The 23,134-nt window shown below is 36.7% G+C and overlaps 1 protein-coding gene across 13 annotated transcripts in view; it reads right to left on the bottom strand.

Moving 5' to 3' along the window:
* KLHL32 (kelch like family member 32) overlaps window positions 1–23,134 on the bottom strand; it is a 113,969-nt gene that overhangs the window by 60,307 nt on the left and 30,528 nt on the right. For 11 of the 13 annotated variants that reach the window (XR_010471254.1, XM_065056565.1, XM_065056558.1 and 8 more), the window contains 2 exons: window positions 11,733–11,840; window positions 1,964–2,062 (listed from right to left, as the gene is read on the bottom strand). Coding sequence is in view for 12 of the 13 variants with exons in the window: in XM_065056565.1 (XP_064912637.1) it covers window positions 1,964–2,062; window positions 11,733–11,840 (207 nt within the window). In the remaining variant the exon portion in view is untranslated. Of the gene's footprint in view, window positions 1–1,963; window positions 2,063–11,655; window positions 11,686–11,732; window positions 11,841–23,134 lie in introns of those variants that run through there. The other 2 variants (XM_021285550.2, XM_065056566.1) reach the window with 2 other exon arrangements.

Genomic DNA, 23,134 nt, shown 5'->3' with positions numbered 1-23,134 from the left:
CAGTGTTTGTTCACTCAGGGCTTGTTTTTGTTTTGGTTTGGGAGCTGGTTTTGCTTTTTGTTTGTTTGGGTTTTTTTTTGTTCGTTGCTGGATTTTTTTTTGTTTGGTTTGGTTTTGGTTTGTAGGTTTGGGTTTTTCGTTTGTTCGGGGTTGGTTGGTTGGTTGTTTTGGGGTTGGTTGGTTGGTTGTTTTGGGGTTGGTTGGTTGGTTGTTTTGGGGTGTGGTTTTTGTGGTTTTGTTTGTTTTTGTTGTGTTTTGTTGGGTTTTTTTTCTTTTTTTGAGGGCGTGGGTGTGTTTGTTCATTTGTTCTTAATTCATTAGCAGTTCGTTCCTAAAGAGCTGACTATGCCATGCACATCACGGACCAGATTCAAAGTACTGCTAATTCTACAGTTGACTTTCCACTGCAGCAGCCTCAGGATCAGCAAGTATTAAGACAGTGCCAAAGAAAGAGCTACAAATACCTGAGGCTACTCAACAAAAATCATGGAAGATGTTAGTACAAGGACTTACATTGAGCATATAACTGCTTCTTCCCTACCGTTCTCTCATGTCCCTACCTCACCAGAGCTACAATACTTAGCTCCTTCCCTGCTTTAATATTTCCCCCACCTTCTTTGCTCCAATGGTCTCTTTAGTTCTATATCTGACAAAAGCATGTAAGCAGTAGAGACATCCTCACACCAATTGATTTGTTAGGGGGACATTAAATACACTGTATGAATATCAACGTTAGACTCGTATGTTCTTTCATGTTACATTAACCCCTTCCTGCACTTGCCTGACAACTAGTAGGCCAAATGGTTTTGTGGCTTATTTAGCATCTCACATTTCTTATTTCTCAAATTAACCATCCTTCATGTTACAATCCATGTCTATTTTCTCAGAAAACTTAAATGCCTCCTTACTTTCCTGAAAACAAAATTGTTACAAATTGCAGTACTCTACCAGCTCCCTTGACTTTCTAATCAATTTATAATGTACAAATTAATACCACCTTATTGTCTGAACATACATTTGGAAGGCTTCCCTAAGGCTAACACTCAAAATACAGACTCTTTCTCCGTAAGACACAGAGCCTGCAAGTACATCCTGAGGCTCTTAACATGAGATCCTGCATGCCTACGGTACTCAGTAGCTCAGTGCGCTGCCACACTCAGACTCAGACTCTTCAAAGGCAGTTATGCTGCTGGAAGGGAAGCGCATATGGAGAGGATTATGCTGACGTGAATTTCCATGCCCAACTGTTGTGCAGATACAGTCAATGCACCCTATTTCAGAAAAAGTACTGAAAAAGTACAGCAAAAAGGAAATAGTTCTGTGGAATTCCTATTGCAAATTTTTTTATAAGGCTTTTCATCGATATCTATCAAAGCTATGTTCCGGCTACCATTGTGAGACATCTCCTATACAAGCCAAGAACAAAAATTACTTTTTTGGATTCAGTTTTTTGCCTCATCATGACAGCACTAATGCTGATAATATTATAAGCATTCTGGGCACAAGGCCAGTTGATAATAAGGTACCATTGTACTAAGCCCTGCCTCTTCAGTGAGAAGTGATAGAACCCTGGAAAACACATCAATATTCTGCTATTCTGTTGCGAACATTTACGCATCTTCACAATGCTTCACAACATTCATGATCACAACAGGGAAATATTTAACTTTTGGTAAAGTGAGGCGGGAGAATGCAAATTCTCTAGTGAAGAACTTCCATGTGCTGATACTAATCAGTGGACCATCCTTGTTTTCAGAACTGAAATGGACATAATGGATAGGAGGAGAAAACAACTACCACAAACTGATACCCAAATTACACTCTAAATTAAAGCCTCCTGAGATCCAGTTTCTTGCCATTTAAGTTACACCAGGTATTGTACTAATACCCTCCTACTGAAATTAGGCTTGAAACAGAAGTTTACCAAACAGAAATGGCTGATAATCAGGCAGAGAAACCTCACCTGAATGAGATAGTGAGAACACAAACTGAGAAGTTCCAGCAGCTGCAAATGACTCCCAGCTGCCAAGACATCCTGTATCACCCCTGGCTCCAAGAGGATCTGTAAAGAAGAAAATGGAAGGTTTGTCATGTAGAACTCAAAGTAGTTCTGGAAAATACTACGGGCCTTTGTTATTTCAGATATTTAAGTCAACACAAAGAACAGAAGGAGTAAAATTAAGCATAAAGAGAAGTCTTTGCAGGATGAGGACAGAGCTAATCTGAATTGCCCAAAGGATTTTTAAACAGATTTTCCTGTGAGAGTCCATATGTCACATCACCCCCTAAATCCTTTAAAATGAAATGCACGTTATTTATTTTAAAAGAAAACTTTTCAAAATAACAGAACTTCCTTTTGTTATCCGTATACCTGGATGCTTCCATATACACTGATGAATCAGGCCAACAGAATCGATTCAGAAGTCTCCAGTATTAATATTATTCAAGGCTTGGAACAGCCTTCCCATTCTGCATGGTACCACTTCATAATTTTCCTAACCACTGTCTTCATTTTACAGAGCAAGGCTGTGAAGGCACAGAGCGAATATGCTGCTGGGGAAGTGCCAGAAAGGGCTTAGAAACCAAGACTGATTATCCTGTCACTTGCTCACATAAAACTCCTACTCATTTCAATTAAAATCACGCACAGGCAGCAGCCAGGATAATTGGGCCTGAGCTCCTAGCCTGCTGTCTTGGGGTCAGCTTGTTAGAGAATCCCTTTCAGGACACAAGAAAGTCTTCGGGAACACAGACACTGGTCAAATTCTTATCAGCAATCACATTACAAACTATACAAACTCATTATTTAATTATAAGTGGTGCAGCATCCAAGAAAAAATCATAAATGCCTGAGAAAAAATATTTTTTCCAAGAACTCAGTTTATTCAGAGTCTTATCCTTGTATTTCTCCTGGCAACTCTGGTTTCACACCACATGAGGTCAGTCTCTCACTGCTCCACAGGGAAGAAAAGCTTTTTTTCAGATGCTTTTTCTTCTTCCCACACAATTTAGTTTTATCTTACAGCATCATTTATATGTCCCAAATGCAGTGGAGTAAGGAGGACAGCATACAAAAGGAAAGACACTCATCAGCATCTTTTGAAGTTAAACTGGTTTTGAAGGAAACTAAAAAACAAACAAACATGTATGCATTTCTTCAAGCAAAACCACAAATTATCTCCAACTTAATGGATATATTAGGAACAGGAAAGGGGATTTATTGCTACTTATATAAAGAATTCAGTTACATTGAGTTCTGTCAGTGTCTGACATGCTTAAAGCCGGTGCAAATCACTATATATATTCATACTATGTCATAGGTGAATACATATGTAATTTACATACTGTATAAAAGTTCTTTATCTAGCCAGAAAGACATTTTGAGATCTTAATGTAAATGAAAATCAAGCCCAGAACAATCCAGGTTTTTGGCTGGTACTAATGAGATTACTACACATGATGAGACATAGTTCAATGGAAAGCTAAAAAGGATTTCAGTTACAAAAATATCTCCAATAGGTATATTTAAAAAAAAAAAAAGCAGCACTGTTAAATATTTTCAAGTGAGAACTCAAGGTCAAACTGACAAAAGAAGCTGGTTTAGACGTTGCAGCATTTGTTATTCAGACATCATTTACACTGAGGAAGTTGTCATCTGAACCGATGTCATATTACTTACTAAATGCCAGCCACCAGCTTAGCATTGTTAAAGACACGATATGAAGAGAACAGGAACCCTAAGCAGATTACTGCCTCGTAGACAAACTATATTTAACTGTGATAATATTAATGTATTTTAAAGCTACAGCAATCCATTTATAAATAATACTAGCAGCATTATGAGAAGAGAAGCAGTACAAGAGGAAAGGAGGCTGACTGGTTGATACCTAGAGGTGAATTGCACAAAGTCAGCAACAAAAGTTCATTTTGAGATGGCAGACTAATATTTCTTACAGCTTTCCTAGACCATACAAGATTTATTCTGCTGAGATAACACATTCACCTTTGCGTTTCCCACAATAACTTAGGAAAGTCTATTTTGCCTCTTCCCAAGACTTTGCCTTAAATTGAACTGAATTTTTATTCAATACTCCTTTGAGTATAGGCAAAACCACTAATTCACCTATGCTAAACGTTCACCATAAGCAAGCTGCATGCTGGGAAATGCACAAGAAAAGGAGAATAAGAAGGAAGAAAATATTACAAGCCTTCCTTCTACTGAAACGGAGGTAGTCGACAATTATTACACACCTCTTAGCCTCTATGCATTAATACAATTACTTGATTTTTATTAATTTCCAGCATAGATGTTTATATGCTAAATAGGCCATCCAGCTGAAGCTTAACAGTAAATGCACATATGCACACCACAAGTACACACAGTGACTTTCCTCTGCCTAACCTTCAAAACAATAGCTCTGAGGTCTTCAGAGTGATGCTTATTGAAAATTAAGGAGAGAGAAACTAAGATCTACTTGGGATTCATGCCTTCAAATTTCATCACAAATTATTAGGGTGAAAACTAAAGAGAAAAGCTTAATCATTTTCCCTACTCCATCCTCAAACCAAGGGTTACAAGGCATAATTATCAGGGCAGAAAGTCTGGAGTAATTTGGAACCATCAACTTCAGATAAACATTGCCATCTTCACCAGTGAAGAATGTGCTTCTGTATGACACATGCCATCTTGAGACTTTAAGACTGGTTTCCGTGCTATTTTTATATTAATTATAGCACCTGGCTGCATCTTACAATCAACCCTCCATTCAACCCTTATTTCTGAGGTTTAATTCTCATTACACTCTCAACTTTTCTCTGGCCCACGATGCTACCACCAAAAAAAACCAGTTTAACAACCTTTTCCCTGTATACAATGGGCAGATCTTGCAGACAGCCTGAGTAACTTACTTTCCCAAGCCACCAGGTCTGACATACAGCTTGTTTTCAAATCAATCTCCTTTGTCAAGTTCTTTTCCTCCTCGCCTGCGATGACTGTGTTTGCAAACAGGAATCTTGTTTTTTCAAGGCAGCCTCCATCATCCCACAAACCCTTCAGAAAGCACACACTAAATTCAGTTCACTCCCCCTTGTGGGGGATAGAAAGGATGCAAAAATTTGGTGTTTCTTTGCAAGAGAATGCTGAGTTCACAAGATCCAGAAAGGCAGATTACACAACTTCTTAGATCCACAGTTCTTAAACATACAGCTTAAATCTCTATGGAAATGCATCGCCATTGACACTTTTTTGATATATTGAGGAAAGCTGCTCTGCAAATGCAAGAACTAGAAACTTTCATAAATTAAACCAGAGCTTCTGAAACACAATCCTGAGGCAGAAAATTGAATGCTATAATCAGCCACATGATCACAGATGCAGGTGCAGATTAACTATCACCTCTATGGAGCCTCATGAGGTTTACGTCCAGAAAGAAAATAACATCTTTCAATTTATCACCTGAATATTGCCAACCATTATGTTTCATCCAGGCACTTTCAGGCAACTTCAGGCCCAAGGAGGCTAAAGTGTGTTCCTAGACAACAATGGAGAGATTGAGGATGCACTTCTATCACCTTCATTTCAGCTACTCATTTACACCCCTGTATTTCCTTCTCATTTCCATACAGCTGCTTGTGGGGCCATGGAATAAGTGAGGTGGGGACATGATTCACATTAAAAATAAACCAGCATTATTCTGTAACAGTAAGGAAATATGTAATGTCATCTCAGACAATTCTAGAAAGTAAACCATATGGAATTTAACAAAGAAAAGAAAAAAAAATTCTTAAGATCCCTGCCTGGCTCACCCAAAAGAAAACTCCTTCTTGACTCCATTTTTAGTGATCAGCATTTCAAACAAGACAGGCATCTAACAAAAATACCACTTGCTTTTCCTCTCTGGAGACCGTTCTGTGTGCTTCAAAACAATCAAAAAGTAAGTTTTCTTTCAGAGCAATTTAGACTGCATTTCACTCACAACCAGTTAGCACTTCTGCCTGCCTGCCTGTTCATTTGCACTTCAGTTAAATCCTAAGCTCCTTGCATGTTGAGAAGTACTGACTCAAAAAAGTGTGATGGGGGGAAAGAACTTTCTAGTTCCCTGCAGACAACTGCCCAAGGCCCAGGCATGTGGTGTTTGACAGTATTGTTAGAAAACTCAGATGTCTCATTAGCCAATACCAGAAGGAATCATGACCAGAATTTCTCTCATATGCTGTTAAAATTTTTCCAGAAAACTAAATTAAAATCTGTGTTAAATGCACTACATACAAATCATAGAGTATCTCCAGTTGGAAGGCACCTATAAGGATTATTGAGTCCAACTACCTGCTCCTCGCAGGACTACCTACACCTAAACCATATGACTAAGAGCATTGTCCAGACACTCCTTGAACTCCGACAGGTTGGATGCTGTGACCACTTCTCTGAGAAGCCTGTTCTGGTGACCGACCACCCTCTAAGCGAAGAGCTTTTTCCTAATGTCCAGTCTGAACTTTCCCTGATATAGCTTCATACACCATTATGAAGTAAGTACCACTATTATAAGTAAAGAGTAAATTTCAATATTATAAGTAAGACTCAAAGTAAATTCACTATATTTTGGGAAGATATTTCATTACTTTGATTACTTTCAGTTCTATAAAAGTTGTCTTGTCCATAGCTTGATACCTATCAAGAGCAAATAACATGAAACATTTAACTTTCTCTGCAATAAACTGCATATACTGAGTTAATTAAGCTCTGCATTATTCTAAGCCTTCTGGGCAATCTGTAGCTGAACTGTGAACCTAACAACTGGTGGCTGTAACCTAGTGCTAGGCAGAGAAACAAGATTATCCTCATAAAAGTAAAAAAGGAAGTGTCCAAAACTAAGCTTCAAATTGATTTTTTTTGCTTTGAAACTGTATTGAAATATTATGTTACGTGTTTACAGTAAGACATAGTCCTGCTGTAATCAGTTTTGCAGGACCTTGGCATGTTGTCACTGGTAGAAAAGAACAAGGATGGTTGAAGTCACTTTTGTTCGGGACACCAGGAAGTTTAACCGAACCATATGACTCATTTTAATCAAAAGACAACCAGTGGAACTGCCACGTGCAGGACGCAACACGTCACTTAGCCAAGAAAATCAACCATCACAATACAGCTTTGCAGTATACCTCGTCTGCAAGTGAGCTAGAAAGGTTTAACAGAATAAGAGGTGCTAAGATATTGAGAGCTATCTGCTCCCTGTCTGAAATGAAAATGGCAGATTAAATCCTGGTTGATCACTAGAAAAACTGTCACCAAACAAGGGGGGAGGGAGGATGCGCTGATGAGAGATTAAAACCAAGATTCTATAAAGAAATCAAAGCAATTATCAGGAGAAATAGTTGTACTTAAAATTATTTATTTCTATTGTTTCTTTACTAAGAAGACATTTCACTCACATGTTTGGATTTTTTCTTTAAAGAAAATGTTTGATCAAAAAAGTGCTGAAGTGTTTGATCAAAAAAAGAAAAATAACTATTTCACAAAGGAGCTGTAAGATAACACTTGAACTAATGATAGGTTCCTGTGCATGAATTTAAAAAAAAAAAAAAAAAAATCACCAGATGGTTCTCCTATCAGTTCGTAAAACCCATTTAGTAAAGTGGTAATAGCTGTTATAGGACAACAGTTTTTAAACTAACTGAATACAAGATAGAGTTAGTAAATAAAGGCAGTAGTTAAATAAGGCTCACATTGATAAGGCATTAAAATAATATTGAGAGCAACCCAAGCACATGAAATAACAAGATATCTAAAAATATCATGAAGTTATAGATTTGCAAGCAGAATAATATACTAACCCCTTTATTAAAGATTGCCACTACATTAGCATTTTGTGAAAGAAAAATTGTTAAATATGCTAAGAAAAAGTTTAAAGTCTTTTTAAAAATCATTCAAATACAATTTCATATGCAGCTTTCAAGAAAAGGAAATATTTCAACATTCTTTCCGCAGGCAGAGTGTAAGGCTGTGTTAACCTTGGGATGATACCACAGGACAGCTTCCTCTAAAATTCACTTTTGGAGGAGCTGAACATAAAGCACCTCTCATATTAGGGCTGCCTCTCTGAATCTTTCTTTACAGCTCTGGTAATTCAGAATAATTTTACAATTTCAAGAAGACAACTCAATTTCTGTTAATACAAAAAGAAAATATTGCAGTTTACAAAAAGAAAAGAGACACCAGCCAGTCAGGAAAACAGGACTTGGTTGGGAGAACTTGGTATTAAGGCTTACTTAAAGCTGCTGGTTTGCTGTATGGTCTTTGGAAAAGTTATTTTCCCCCAAAATAACTTCCTGTTTATGATGCAACAAAGTAAGGACAGCGATTACTTGCTTTTGTAATGTGTTGTGAGGTCCTCAAACAAAATTCTATTTAAATGCAAAGTATTTCTATTACTATAGACAAAAGACATATGATAGAACATAATTAGAAAGAAGAAAGATCCATGTCAGCAAAGCATTTAAATATACATAGCAGTCCAGTTGTGTATTTGTATTTTTGTTGAATTAGGATCACAATCTTCCACTGCAAATTAAACCCAGTGCTCTTGTACAATTCTTTTTTTGAAATTATGCCACAGTGCCTGCCAGGCAGTTCCAATTTTATATATGTGTACAAGATCAACAAATGATGTAGTTTGCTGGACCTATATTCGATGAGGAATGCAAAAGCCTCATCTAAAATGAAGACCCTCATGGCACTTTTTTTTAATATATATACATATATATATATATATGTCCACATACACACACACGCTTATAAGGCTCTTGTAAGTACTTCTAAGTACTGAAACTTCTCAAAAGCCTGAACGTTTTCTTCTGACCAAAAGCACTTTTTCTTGTAATGATGCGTGACAGAACTTATACATTATTAGAGAATTACTGAGAGCCTACATGCACAGAACAAAACCAAATTCTGCTGCTATTTTTTATGTTAGTTTCTATAACAACATTTCTTCATGATGAGAAGAGACCATATGAATAGATAAATTCAGTTGGAATTATTATATTTAACATGAGTTATACTTTTATTCTGTCAGACAATCAATTTTCTCTTAAAGGTGAAATATTTTCTGCAGTAATTACAATAAGGCACTGTCTGCCTAAGTAGAAAGGAATATAAAGTTGGTATTTTAAGTCCACAGCTGTGTTTCAAATTAAGAAAAAAGATGCAGGGATGACAGTTTCACTCCAGATTGCAATGTCATGCTAAAAATTAAATTTCTTAATTTTGATAACTTTCAAAAACTGCAGGAAAATATTGCCATCATGTAGTATTAAATACTTCCACCAGATGTCTCCAACATATTATTTTACACAGAAAGTTACGTTTGAGTTACTACAATTCAAATTAAGTTTGGCAAAATATTAAAGAAGAGAAGAAAGTTGAAACTAAACTCCATACAGTAATACCTCAGTACTGTCCCTAAGTTTTTCTCTATTCCACAGCATTAGCTAAAGAAACAGAAATTTTTTGGACTAATATTTTGGCTAAATATGTTAAAAAATAAGTTCATGGCTTTCACTTTTAAGAGGCACATCAGCTACTATCTTGATATCTACATTTTCAGAGCAATATAAGATTGTAACTGGCATGAATGAGTTTTGGGTTACTAAGAAATATTCTCATAGAATTATATGGAATCATTGTTTGTTTGTTAAAATCAGAAAGTTCACAGACCCAAACTGAAGACGAGACTGTCTTCAGAACTCTCTCTGATGTAAGCACACAGTAATCCAGTTATTTATTAACAGTCTTTGTGGATTACTCCCACTCACTACCTTGAACTGCTCAACCAGATTCTGCCAGCCTGAGTCAGTACACGAGCAATGCTCAATACGCGGAAATGCAGTGCCAGAAGAGAATTTCAAGGACAAAAGGAAAACTCAACGCTGCTAATTCTCAGACACACATATCACTGAGTTATGCTTCAAAGGCATCTTAAGAGAACTCCTAGAGTATCCTTCTCATTTCTCTGTGCTTCAAAGTAGCATTTTGTGTATCTGATAGACAGGACAGTGTGCAAATTTTGCCGTGTACATACATGCACATCTGTATTTAACTCAAGAAGACCATTCATTTATTCAAATGCAAGACTCTAAAGTCTCTAAAAGATCAAGGATAGAAGGCACATATTATTTACTAAGGAGGTGAGAATACTATCCTGGAAGCAAGATGAGGTGGATTGTTGGTTTACCAAAAAAAAAAAACCAAACCAAACCACACACAAATCCACCTTTTCAGGGGCCTGAACATATTTTACACAGCTTTATTAGACTTCGGATTTCACTGAAAGATAGGGGCTGTACCTCTATTCACAGCAGACAGGATGGCTCACATAGAAGTCAGTTACAAGCTATCTTCTCAAAATTGGCTTTGGAAAGTATCTTTTGGATATTTCTATTTAGCAACCAAGAGTTCTATTTTGAGAGTAATCAACCTAGAGTGTCAAACTACTTCCAATTATACAGGTGGTCCACAGCACAGGAAACATTCATTTTTATATATGAAAACTTTCAGCTGAAGAAAAACAAAAAGTATATCGATGACAAGCCATGTAATGAGATCTTCAGTCAATTCAGTAATACAGCATGGCATCTCTGTCTCTTACTTATAGCAAAGAAATCTTTGAATAAGTTATGTTTTCCATAATAGCACAAAGAAATTTCAAGTGCTAATCCAAGGCCAATGCTAAAGTGTAACTGTTGTGTGGGCTGGTGACAAAAATAGTTCATTTAGAACAGGTAAAAAAAAAGCCTTTCCTTATTTTTATTAAATTCCCTTTGAAAAAATTAAGGTCACATGCTCAGTTCACAATATGGAAACAGATACCTTAAATTTGTACAACCCAAAAACTCTTCCATAATAACATAAAAGGAATTTAAACTTTTATTTTCTAAATTAACTAATACACAAATATATATTAATTAACTCAATTGTTGTAACAATATTTCCAGAAATAGTCTGGTTATCTAGAATTTTTGAATCCAAAGCACAAATAGATGAGTATTTAGAAGTTCTGAGCTCACTATCCATGACCTCTGAACAGAGATATATAGCAACACTCTCCAACCATGCAGTCCACAGATATGATTCTTTTTCTTTTTTTCAGGAGGAGGAGATGATGTGGGGGAGGGAAGAGCAGCATCACTCTGCATTTTCTAAAGTAATGTAACATGATACATGACCAGCTATCATTAAAAGTGTTACAATAAAAATGTACAGTATCTGTAAGGATTTACAAAGATGCTTGGACTGCATCTGTCCAGAGAGACTAATTTTCCACTCAGTTATATAGTTTGTCAAATACAGCAGAGTTTAGAATATGTTTTATAGGAAAACACATAGGGTATTTTGCCTTTCTTTACTTTCAATTTAACATGCAGAATCAACTCACATTAAGTTTTTATGAACAGCCAGGCCACCATAAAAGGGGCATATGACTCCCTCCATGGTTCACTACCTAGTAACTATGCACATAAACAATGTGGAAATTAGACAGTCCCTCTACAGAAAAAAAAAAAAAGCCACTACACATCACGCAACTAGCGTATTCAAAGTAAGATCTATTTAATCAAAAGACCTTGTACCGGGCATTGCACAAGAAAAATAATTTCTAGTACCTCTGTAAAGGTCATCTTCAGTTTTTATTGAAGTTTGCTTTCATTTGTGTCTCTTAACTTGAAGAGCTGTACAGTACCTGTCCAGTATATGCAAAGTCCAGAGCTTGTTTTAAACCAAGGCTTGTGACACCATGCAAATTCACCTCATCGGCTTCACTTTCAACCATGCAGAGACTAAACATTGCCTATGGAAAGAAAATAAATGTTATTAACCATGAGAAACAATCATCCGTGAAGGTCAAGGAAGAACAGGATTGATTTTCCCACCTTCACTAGCCTTTGCTTTCCCTTGGATAAAAATTTTAAGTAGCAATACACTTGTGAGCTAGAATGAGATCTAAACCAAGTTTTCAGTACTAACCCCATAACAATCAGTCAACTGAGTCCTTTCATCAATAAAGAAATATAAAACCTTATTCTGGAAAAACTGAAACAAATCCCTTTGGAACATATATATACATACACTTCCTAAGTAAGTAATTAAATGGGAACAGTCACATAATAAATCAGCATTCAATAAAAAGAGATAAAAAACTGGACTCTGAAAAAAAAAAAAACCAAACCTACATGAACACTATTAGAGATAATACTTAAGTGTATTATCATTCTATATAGAAAGGAACAATAAGCCATACACAATTACTTGCATGAGAAAAGGGGGCAGTTAGTACAGCAGCTTTTATAACCAGTCCTTTCCAAATAAGCACCCCTGACCAGAATGTGAACAAGGTAATACTCAAGTTATTGAATGAGGAACAAGGATAGAGATGCAGTTACCTAAATTTACAACCTGCCCATGTTATTGCCCTAGTTTCTCAGATCATAAATCCTAAACTGAAGATTGGCAAAGTGCTACAGAACTTCTCTGAAAATAACATTGAGGAGAGCAACTGACCCTTTCATCCAGTCTTACCTTCCAGAACATCCATCTTCATTGCCTTCCTTCATTGAAGCAACCCTACTCAGACTCCAAATCCTTGCAGGAATCTATTTCTTCCCATCCATTAAACTTCGACTCCTGTCTTTGCCCCTCACTCTTCCCTCCCAGCCTGCCCTCCCACCGCAAAACCCCTTCTTACCACTGCTTCCCTCCTCTTATCAGTGCCATTCTCCACTCCTATGCTCTTCCAGAAAAATAACCTTTATCTTTGTCACTCTCCCACATATTTTTTAACAAAATATACCACTCACAGTCTTCAGACTGTAAACTGTGAACAAATAAAGTGAACACATCTACCATCTGTCATTGCTAGAATCTAAACTTAGCCCCAAGTAGGTTTTCTGCCAAACTGTTAATGCCTTTATGTAGGCTATGAACTTCACCTTGGAGAACTCCAGTAAAGAAGCACTTCATATGAACATATCCTCTGCTACTTCTGTCTCTACTCCAGCTCATACCTGCAGAAGGTGAGGCAGTCAACAAGCACACCAGGTTTCATATTGCAACCTGTCCATCAAGCACTGCTGAGTTCAAAGGAAAAAAAAGTCCTACACCTTCTACCGGTTTAGCAGAGAGTGTTCACCTAGACCCAGGTGGCTTCCTTCAAGAACTGAGTGTTTCCTGCAAATAAGTAATTTCTTCTGAAAGTGTTATCATTTTCAACAGTAAAATGCCATAATTTGACATCAATCTGTTGCCTGGAAATCATCCAATACAACCAAGAGTGACATTTATCGCAAGGTCATTCCTTGTATTTTTGCAATTTCTATTTCAATCAGGGCTTCTTCTGAACCGGCAACACAAAAGAAGCATCAAATAGTTTAAAAGGTTTATCAAACAAATGTATTAAGACACAGCAATGAAACATACCTATAGAGAAAAAAAAAAAAAATCTAACCAATTCAGGCACTTTTCTAATTCCATTAAAAATTGTAATCAGAGTTGAAGACTTCATCGTCATTTAGATGTAGCAAATGCACTCTAATAGCTACTGTGAGGCTTCAGGGCTTGCCAGGAACTGCAAGGTACCCAGCACCACCTGCTCTCTTGCAAAAGCAGACCTCCAGTTTGTGTCTGGGAGAAACAAGCTGCTTTTCTCAGAAATTCACTACTAAATAGACTTGTTGGATAATATTTTCTTCCCTACATCAATTCCTAAATAATGAGAGTAAAATCTCAAAACAACAGCTGTCTACTTAGCTCTTACAGGGTTAGATTACACACCTTCTCTGTACACTCAGTTCCATCAGAGTGCCTGCAGAAAGGCTGGAAATGCTCAGTGACACAAAATGCTGCATGCTCTGCATTCTCTGACTGTGCAAGAGCAACTGTTTGTACACAGGAATCATCAAAAAAAACAGTGTGGCTACTAATAAAGTTTCTAGTCTGATCAAGGGCTGGATGTCACATACAATGGGTTAAGCTTACAAAGAAATAATCTGTAGAGCATAAATCACTTCTGTGAAGAACTGGCAGTTTTTCTTTGCAGATTTATCAAAGTTACCTTTAGGAGGCTATTTTATTGCACCACAGAGATTCCAACATGGTCCTTACACAGGGTTTATTACTACACCTACCGTAGTAAACTCAGCAGGATCAGACCACTAACTCAGTCACTCTGTAATTATCCACAGCATTTAACAAACCCAATCTCCAGCAAAGCTTTGACCCCCTGCCAATTAGCACTCTCCCAGGCAAGGCCCAGGCTGTGGCTCAGGGGATGACTCAAGCCATGGCTGTTCCAAATAGACAGCATGGATAAACCCAGCCTCTTTGCAGAAAGGAAAAGGTTTAGCCATATGGACACAAGTCATGCTGTGCCAGTTGCTTTTAGGGCCAGAAAATAAGCCCTTATCCATCTTATTTACTGGTATAGACATAGCCTAATAGTGCAATGGGTTATCAGAACTGCAGCCGCCAGTAAGCCACAGGACCACAGCTTTGTGTGACAGCTGCTATATAGAGTTCATTTCCTCTCATACTAACCTCTGAGTATTTTGTGGAAGTTTTTGATACAGAGTATGAACTACATTTGTTTTTCAGGTGGCAAGGCCAAAGAATTTAACTGAAAGATAAGGTCTGCAATGGTCCTCAGACAGTTCACATTCATCTAAAGTGGATTAGCCTCCAGGAAAGCAATCTCCCACACAGATGAAGCTGGTACTGCTCAGTGATCCACACTGCCTTCACCAGCAGCCAAATTTCCTTCTCAGCCTGATGGTTTAAAGGTTTAATCCAGCATGAAAAATATCTGTTCAATGGTAAGCAGAAATTGAGCTCAAATTCAGTCTTTAATTTGCACCACTGTACTTTAATATTATAGTTTTAACTGCAGAACCATATGGATCATTACATTCTGGCTTGAGACTTCACCAATAGCTGGAGCATGAGTTATGCTTGGGCTGACACAGCCTAATTTCAGATGCATCTCTGAAAACACTCTGAGGTTTTATGAGCTTAAGCAGATCCATCAGTCATGCTTTTAATGCAAGGCTAGTAGCCCATTTCATTTTTCCCTGGGGTACACTAAAAACAAGGCAATAAGATAAACACCTCAGGTAGATGTCCAAGTGACAGACAAGTAAACAATTAAATACAAAATATTTGGACAAGTGCACAGTTCAAAGTCAACCTTATGAGAAAAGTTACCAAATTTTGCTAACCATGAAATGTTAATTCATTAGTTATTAATTTCATTCAACAATGCTAATATGTCATGCTACTTCTACTTGGACAAAACAAAATCTTCTTTGAAAACGCCTCATTTCTCCTCCAAGACCTTCATGAGAGTAGGCAGTACAAGTTGCCAACATGTTAAAGATCCATTCTGTAATAAAACCCACTGGTGAGGGGACCCATCTTTTCTTCCAGTTCCTTTAAATATCTAGGGTTTGTTCTGCCATGCAATCAGTCAATGAGCCAACATTGTGGGAAATAAAGTGATGGTTTAAATTCTGCTGGTTTAGTCAAGATTTTAATTAAATAAACTAATTCCCCAAAAGAAAACACAATCCACTTGCCATTCCGTGACAACTGTTCCAAAATTCAGGGATCAACATCCTGTCACAAATGGATATATCCCATTTGTGGAATTCCACCTGAACTCACACTTGTTTAAGAAGCTACAAATTAGAATGGCCAGATGTTTGTGTGGCAGGCAGACACTTTATTAGCTGTAAAAAGAGAAGGAAAGGAGGAATCAGTTCTCCATTCTTCTTCTAATCTTGCTCTGAAACAGAAACAGAGCTAGAGAACCATTCCCAAAGGAAAACAACAAGCACACAATCCTTGGATAAAAATAATCAAACCATAAACCAGCTCCATGATTCTTAAAAACCTGACTTCAAAGAACATGGCAATTTGGTGGGCATTTAATACACAGCATGTAGGTTCACTACTGTGCCCTCAGCTGCCAAAGGCACCTTTATAAAATGTTGGTGGTTTTTTGTATTTGTTTTTTTTCTGCAAACACAGAACACAAAAGATGACAAGAGTTCAAAATTGAATGGCACACAACAACGGGGTGACCAGGCCCAGATATAATCAGATCTGGTGTAACTGGGCAGAATAGCCTCAGTAAAGGAGGCTTAGCACAGTCATTGCGCTTATCTTCCCATGCTCAGCTTTTGCTGCTGCTTAGATTTCAAAAGCAAATGTTAAGATGGGTGTAAAACACCAACAAATCAGAATAATATATTGCTGTAAAAATAAGACAATAAACATATTTAGATACATTTATTTTATCATTCAGGCAGCACTGAAGCAACATGCACAGACTCCTTCATAACATACAGCTTTAAGAACAGAGGTCACAGAAACACAATATGATATTCAAAATCCCCAAAATACAAATTGTTGACTGAAATAGTGAGGTATGAAATCGCACCCTGCCTTTGTGTCGTTTTTTTACTTACTCAGATGATCCATAGAGATGAAAGAAATGAGCTTGTCCTCACTTGTACACCCCACTCATTCTTACAGCCATATCAGGCATAGCAAGCATTAAATCATCACAAAACAACCAAGTTGTATGGTATTTTAAAGAAAAAAACCATTTCAGAAAATTCCACACAACTTAGTGGCCTTTTAAGGCAAGAAACAGAATCATAAAACATACGCAGCCTCAGGAAACAGGTAAATGAATATGAAATGAACAAATTGTTACACTGTTAAAAAAAATACAGTGACCAAAATTATAAGTAACTTACTGCTACAGCCTGTGGAAATAAACTGGGATTCTTATTTTTGAGGTTTTATAAGCTTTCTGCTGGGAGTTAAAATATGTAAATATTTGAACACTGAGGTAACCACTGGATTCTAATTTAAATCTGCATAAAACCTGTTTAACATTTAAGAGAAATGAATTAATCATTAGATGAGCAATATTAGAATACATTGGGTAAATACTGGATAGAAGGAAAATTAGTAAAATACCTGGAAACTTGAGAGAAAAGGAGAGGGAATTGTCATCAGGGCCTGTAATAACAGTATCTGAAGTTAGGTAGCTGTATAACTAAAGTAAGAGAAAGTGTTTTCAAGGTAATCAATAGATAGATATAAGCATGTTTAGACATCAATTTACAGAATGTAGTGGGATAACTTTTTTTTATAGTCCTTAATGGTAGAGGAAGCCTGAACACTTAGCTTAGCCTAGATGCCTAAAACAGATGAAAACTTCAATACCAAGAGTAATGGGTTGAGTGAACTGAAGAACAAAAGCTGAAGAGACAAGACAGAGTTGGGTCCTTTTAGCATACTCATTTCAGGAGAACAGAAGAAATTCTGAAGATGACTATTTCTAGAATAAGAGCTACAAAAATGATGGCAATAATAAACAGAGAAATGCTTGCACCTGGAAGTTTGTTTCCAATGACTATATAGATTGCTACATAAAAGAACTATATATAAAAACCAGATTTTTCTTTCACTTCTCTTAATTCGCGTAAAGTCACGTTAGTTTAAAAGCTTTAGGTGAGTGAGTCTTCAAGAAGAAGTTACAGACCACCAATTATGAGAGGCTAAATCCACACAAAATGCCTCCAGTTTGACTATCTCGACCTTCTTATGGCTCACCCCTTATTTCAGCTACATCAGCCCCTAGCTGCCTTTTCTGGTAGGTTCCCAATGGGAGGCGAGCAAATGACCACTTAAATTACTGCCTTCAAGAAATACCTTGACTCTAAGAACAAAGTTTATGGTTCCAGTGCATAGCAATTACCTCTAAAATATCTCAGAGTTCCCTCAGAGAGAACGTGAAGAGACATTCATCATTATCCATTTTTCTTTTATTCAACTCTAAATGCAACTTTCAAAATAAATATAAGCTTTCAAAACCAGAAAGTAAGCTGAGCTTACTACAGCAATCTACAGCAACTCAAAAAGCAACCTTTCCAAATTTCCTCCTTTTTCTCAAACATGGTTTTGATAACTACCAGCAGCCCTGGTTTTAAGTCCACTACATATAAAACAAACACTTGGACCTCCCCACCAACGCACAGCTCTGAACTACACAAATTCTAGTTGAACCGCAGACTTAGCAGTAGATCAGCAAACATAATGATAAAATCCTCGGATACTTCATAATCACCTTTATTAAAAGCTATAGTCATATGATGTTCACAAAGTTTCAACAAGGTCAAGCTTGTTTTGCGCAACACAATGAAAATACCTCAACTCAGTTCATCTCCCACTTGGCTCACCCTCTCACCTTTCATCCTTGACTCCAACTGGCAGAGGAAAGCTTTTGCAACTGATGTCCAAGAGCCTGCTTTTACTTCCATGCTGTTCTTGTGTGGCTGTTCAGAAACCTGACACATTTTCTACTGTAAAGTGCACAAGCCTTTGCTGCACTTCCTCACAACCACCACCAGATAGGGAGAGTGGAAAGTTGGCACAGCGTGAACCAGCATTCTTGTAGTTCCTCTCATGGCACCATCCTCAAAAAGACGAACACCCAGGAAGTCAAGATGAACTAACAGCAAGTTAAACTTAGAGATGAGAAAACTCAAGTGCATTAAGTCAGTACAGAGTTACGTGTTAAAATCTTACTCTCTTTTTTCCTACTAAGTATCAACTATATTGTAAGCACTATGGTCAAATGTTACAGGAAAAAATTCTTATCAGTCTTAACATAAATTATTCTTTAAGTATGACATCCCATCCAGCCTCTTATTACCGAGGCTGAGCTGTAGAGGAAAAAAATTAAAATGCACCAAGCAATTTGTTTGTTTGTCATATTAGTTATTTAACTAACTTTTTTTTCCACCTAATTCAGAAACATCTGAAGAAAACAAAAAACTTAATTTATACTTCTATTCTGTCTATTGAGCAAACTAATCGGTAAAGAACTGATTAACGTAACCACCAAGGTTTTCCTTAGCTATTTATCTTCTTGCACTGACTTTAAGTTAAATAACACTATCTAGCATTGTTTTACTGTTTTAGAAGAGCAGAATTGTCATCTCAAATTTCTGCCTCTGCAACTCCACAATTATATTGCTTGAGTTCTTTTAAAAATTATTTTAAAATAGACAGGCATCTTCATTAAGTGCAGTGTTTTATTCAAATTCACATCCCACAGTATATGCACTTCTATATTCACCTGTTTCACATCTTTTTCTTTACAGGAATTGATCCTACTTCTCATCTCATGCATCAGAAAAGCTATGAAGAAAGTAAACTAACACTTCAGAGATCCTGGATCAATTTCCACCACTGTGTACAGAACTCAGTTATGATGTGATACCTCAAGATTTTTTTTATCGCATGTATCATGTTAAGCCTGTGAGAAACCTTACTGGCATCAACAGAACAGCTCAGTCATGCATAATTTCTGACTTATGGACCTAAGCCTATCTGTATATAGGTCACTCAAACTTGTAAGTATCCAGTCTCGAGACTACCTTATCTATTTGGCCTACTAACTCTTTCAGGCCTAAACATTCTTCTTTGAGGGTTGTACAAAAAATAGCACCTCACTGACTGTGTAACAGTCATTATAATCTATTTTGTCTCCTTTGTTGTACTACTCCTGAATTTACCTTTAGGTGTTCTTCCATGTTCTAATCCTTCATGACATAAGCAATATTATTTCTGCTTTGCTGTTTTCACCTATCACAACAACAAAAATATATTTAAAATGTATTAACAGGAGTCAAAATACTACTTTGACAGCTTACAATGTCCACATCAAATATCAACTATGTTCTAGATTTGTAATATATATCCTTATCCAAATAAACAATTCAATATGTTAATGTTTCCTTACTGCATGTAAAAATGTAGCTTGCTCTTCTCATAACTAGCATGTTGTATTTTTCTTTGTTTTCCTTGCAGTTTAAGCCTGTCTATCCTAAAATCAATCAACAGCCATGTTCTCTAGAGTCTCTTGCACACTGAAAAACATATCCATCAATACCAACTGCATGAAATATGATTAAGAGGCTCATTACATGATTCTTCTGAAAAAGTTCTATATAAACTCCCAGGGAAAATGTCACATAACGTCAATCACTGATAACTGAGCCTGCATTAATTCATCTGCTCAATGAAATCTACCTAAATATTGTTTTTTAAGCATTTGCCATACGACTAAAATGAATCCTGTAAAATGAAAAGGTCAGCTATCACTCACAGCTTAAGGGAATATATAGTTAAAGAAATGTGTAGAAATAAAAGGAAAACTGAGCAGCAGAAAAAATAATATTATTTTATGCACAGTGCTGAAGTCTCACACGGTAAGGCAAATTCCACAGAACCTTGGTGTTTCTTTTAGTATATCAGTATCACACACTGATACGTGATTACACAGCCCCTAAGAGCTTACCAAATCAATGGCACATGCAACACACTTACTGCATTGCACTATTAATACAAAAATATATCACTTTCTTAGTATCTTTTGAAATCAGTAACGAAAATGGAAGAGATACCCTACTGTTTATTGCAGCTAAGAATGGGATATTTTTTTTCCTGTTTGTATACTGCAAAGTAATTGTATTGGTTGTTTTAAGGCACAGGGTCTTCACTCCCAGTCATTAATATAAGCACTTGTTGCTAACAAGTTATGATAGTCTGAGTTTAATAGCGTAATGTGTCTTCCTCAAATTTCTGCCTAGATGCACAAACATAATTTAAGACACAAGGAAAAAGGACGGATTGTAGCATACTACTCCTAATGAGAAATCTGCAGCAATGTGCAGTCATCAGTCCTAACAACAGACACTCTTAAGCAGGCCTGCCTTTAGGAATAGAAAGGGAGCAGCATAACTTAAACCAGATTTTTTTTCCAGCATCTCCAGTCAAGCACAGAAAAGTATGAGTCACATTTGCAAATTTTGGCTTAAATTGGTTTAATGCTTCCCAGTGAATGCATAAGCCTATTGTTCATGTCCTTTGATGATTTTAGGAACTGATATCAAAAGCAAGCCCAAAATAAAAATGGAATGAAAGTCAGCTAGCTCTTGAACTAGGACTTTAACTACCACAATACATATAATTCAGGGAGGCAAAGCTTCTTGTGATTTCTTTTTGCAAGACAAACCATGATCAAAAGTTCGACACCTTTAAGGGCCTTATTTTTAAAACATATAGTACCATCAAGACAAGTTCCCCACCTCAGTGCATACAAGCCATAATTAAATTGTTGCACAGCAAAGCTTAATCTGACAGAACTGGAGTAACATAATCTTAGTTATTATTACAATTACCTACTTAAAAAGCCATTTCTAACATGATGTAAATTTCATTAGAAACTGACACCCAAATCTTCCAACCAATAGTAAACTACAACAAGTATCTTCTATTCTACAGCCTAACTGCAAAAAACATGCTTGTTATGCAAGAAGCCTAGTGTTGAAATTCAAAATGGTTCATTTTATGGAAGTTTGTGCTAGATACCTTTCATATTTGGTCCACTTTTAAGGGTTTGATCTTTTAAAACAATCCTGTTTTCCATTATGATTATAAATCTTGCTTTCCATTAAGATTATAGCATAATTTTACTAAAGAAGTACCTTTAATTCCCACTAACATGTATATATTAAAGTATTTTAGAAAAAGACCAAAGAACGAAACCAGCTTACGGACCATTTTTCTTTGGTTTTCCATATCCTTTTACTGATAAAACCTACAAAAGTAATTAAACGCTAACAATTTGCTAAATAAAAGTAGAATGACTTGACTAACCAAGCTTGTGTTAATATTGCAGTCATTTGTCACAGTAGCTTTCATCATCAGCTGAGCTGCCTCTATAAAATCATGTCTTGAATTTATTTTTAGTAGTCTTCATTTGACTGTGCTCATTTATCCTTTGGCTCTTCCTTCACCTCCAACAAACAACCCCCCTCCAAACTACCAGATGACGTTGACATCAATTTAATTGTCTCCATAAATTGTATAGTTTTAACATCTACCCCTTCTTACCTGAAATCTAACTCTGGTAAGGTGGAACTTTAAGAGCCAGGTATAAGAGCTTATGAAAATGCAGATGGACATTTCATAAGGTGCCCTAATATTCAGCAATTTTGATTTCAAGTGGGTTTTATGTACATTTTTTGCCTATTTGTATAGCTGGCACCCTATGACTTTGGAAGGCCAGGTTTTTATTCAGCTCAGGAGTTCTCAGGGACACATCACATACATGGTTTTGGTCTTTTTCTCCAGGGATCACAGCTACTGCTAAAGCAACTAACCAGTGAGCCAACACAATACAGCCATTCTTAATTCTCACCCAATGGCGTTAGGGGCATCTCCCTTTTTTGAGGCACTAACTATTAAGTAGTAGACAGAGAGGTAGTTTAATTCATTCATCATTCACACTTTAGGACATCCAATAAGAGTGGACTGGGACTCAGAGAGGTTTTAGATGTCTATGTTTGAAAACAGGTGGACTTAGGCAGATTAACTCCTGCCAAAGATGAGCAACCAGCAGCATTTTACAAAGCTCTTCAGGACAGTCAAATGCAGAGATTACACTGCTTAAATTCTGCCTTTTATGAGATGAAGGCCTAAGGTGATGTGAATTCAACCAGCCAATAATATCACATTTCAGTTTACTAAAATTACTAACTAGCTGTTAGTAGGGTATAAAAAAAATGCCACTCTTGACAATGAAGTAGTTAAAAAATTTATTTAAAGAAAGGTAGTTCCTCTAAAACTTCCAACAAGCACTATGAGCAATATAAAAGGCAGAAGTATTTGCATAGCGATGGGCTTCTCCATATACAAATCAAGAGGAATGCAAGAAACCCTAGTGGAGCATTCAAAAGAAAAACAGCTATTTCAATAGTGCTAAAACATCCTAACATCAGCTGTATGTACAAGTGCAACATATGGGCCATGTTTTCAGCTCTTCAGCCATCTTGTCTCTTTCAAGGTATTAAAACAGTATGTAGGTCCTACCCACTGAAGCTAGAAGTGACACACTGCCCAAATAATTCCTTCGGGTGGTTGGAGCAGAAGGTGATTTCAGATTCGCTACACCCACAGAGTAATAGCTTTAATGTCTCCTGAGGTTGTGTAGGAAGATACTGATGAAGA

Source organism: Columba livia, chromosome 3 (assembly GCF_036013475.1).
Source record: "Columba livia isolate bColLiv1 breed racing homer chromosome 3, bColLiv1.pat.W.v2, whole genome shotgun sequence".
Classification (NCBI taxonomy): Eukaryota; Metazoa; Chordata; class Aves; order Columbiformes; family Columbidae; genus Columba; species Columba livia.
This window is presented reverse-complemented; position numbering and strand designations above follow the sequence as displayed.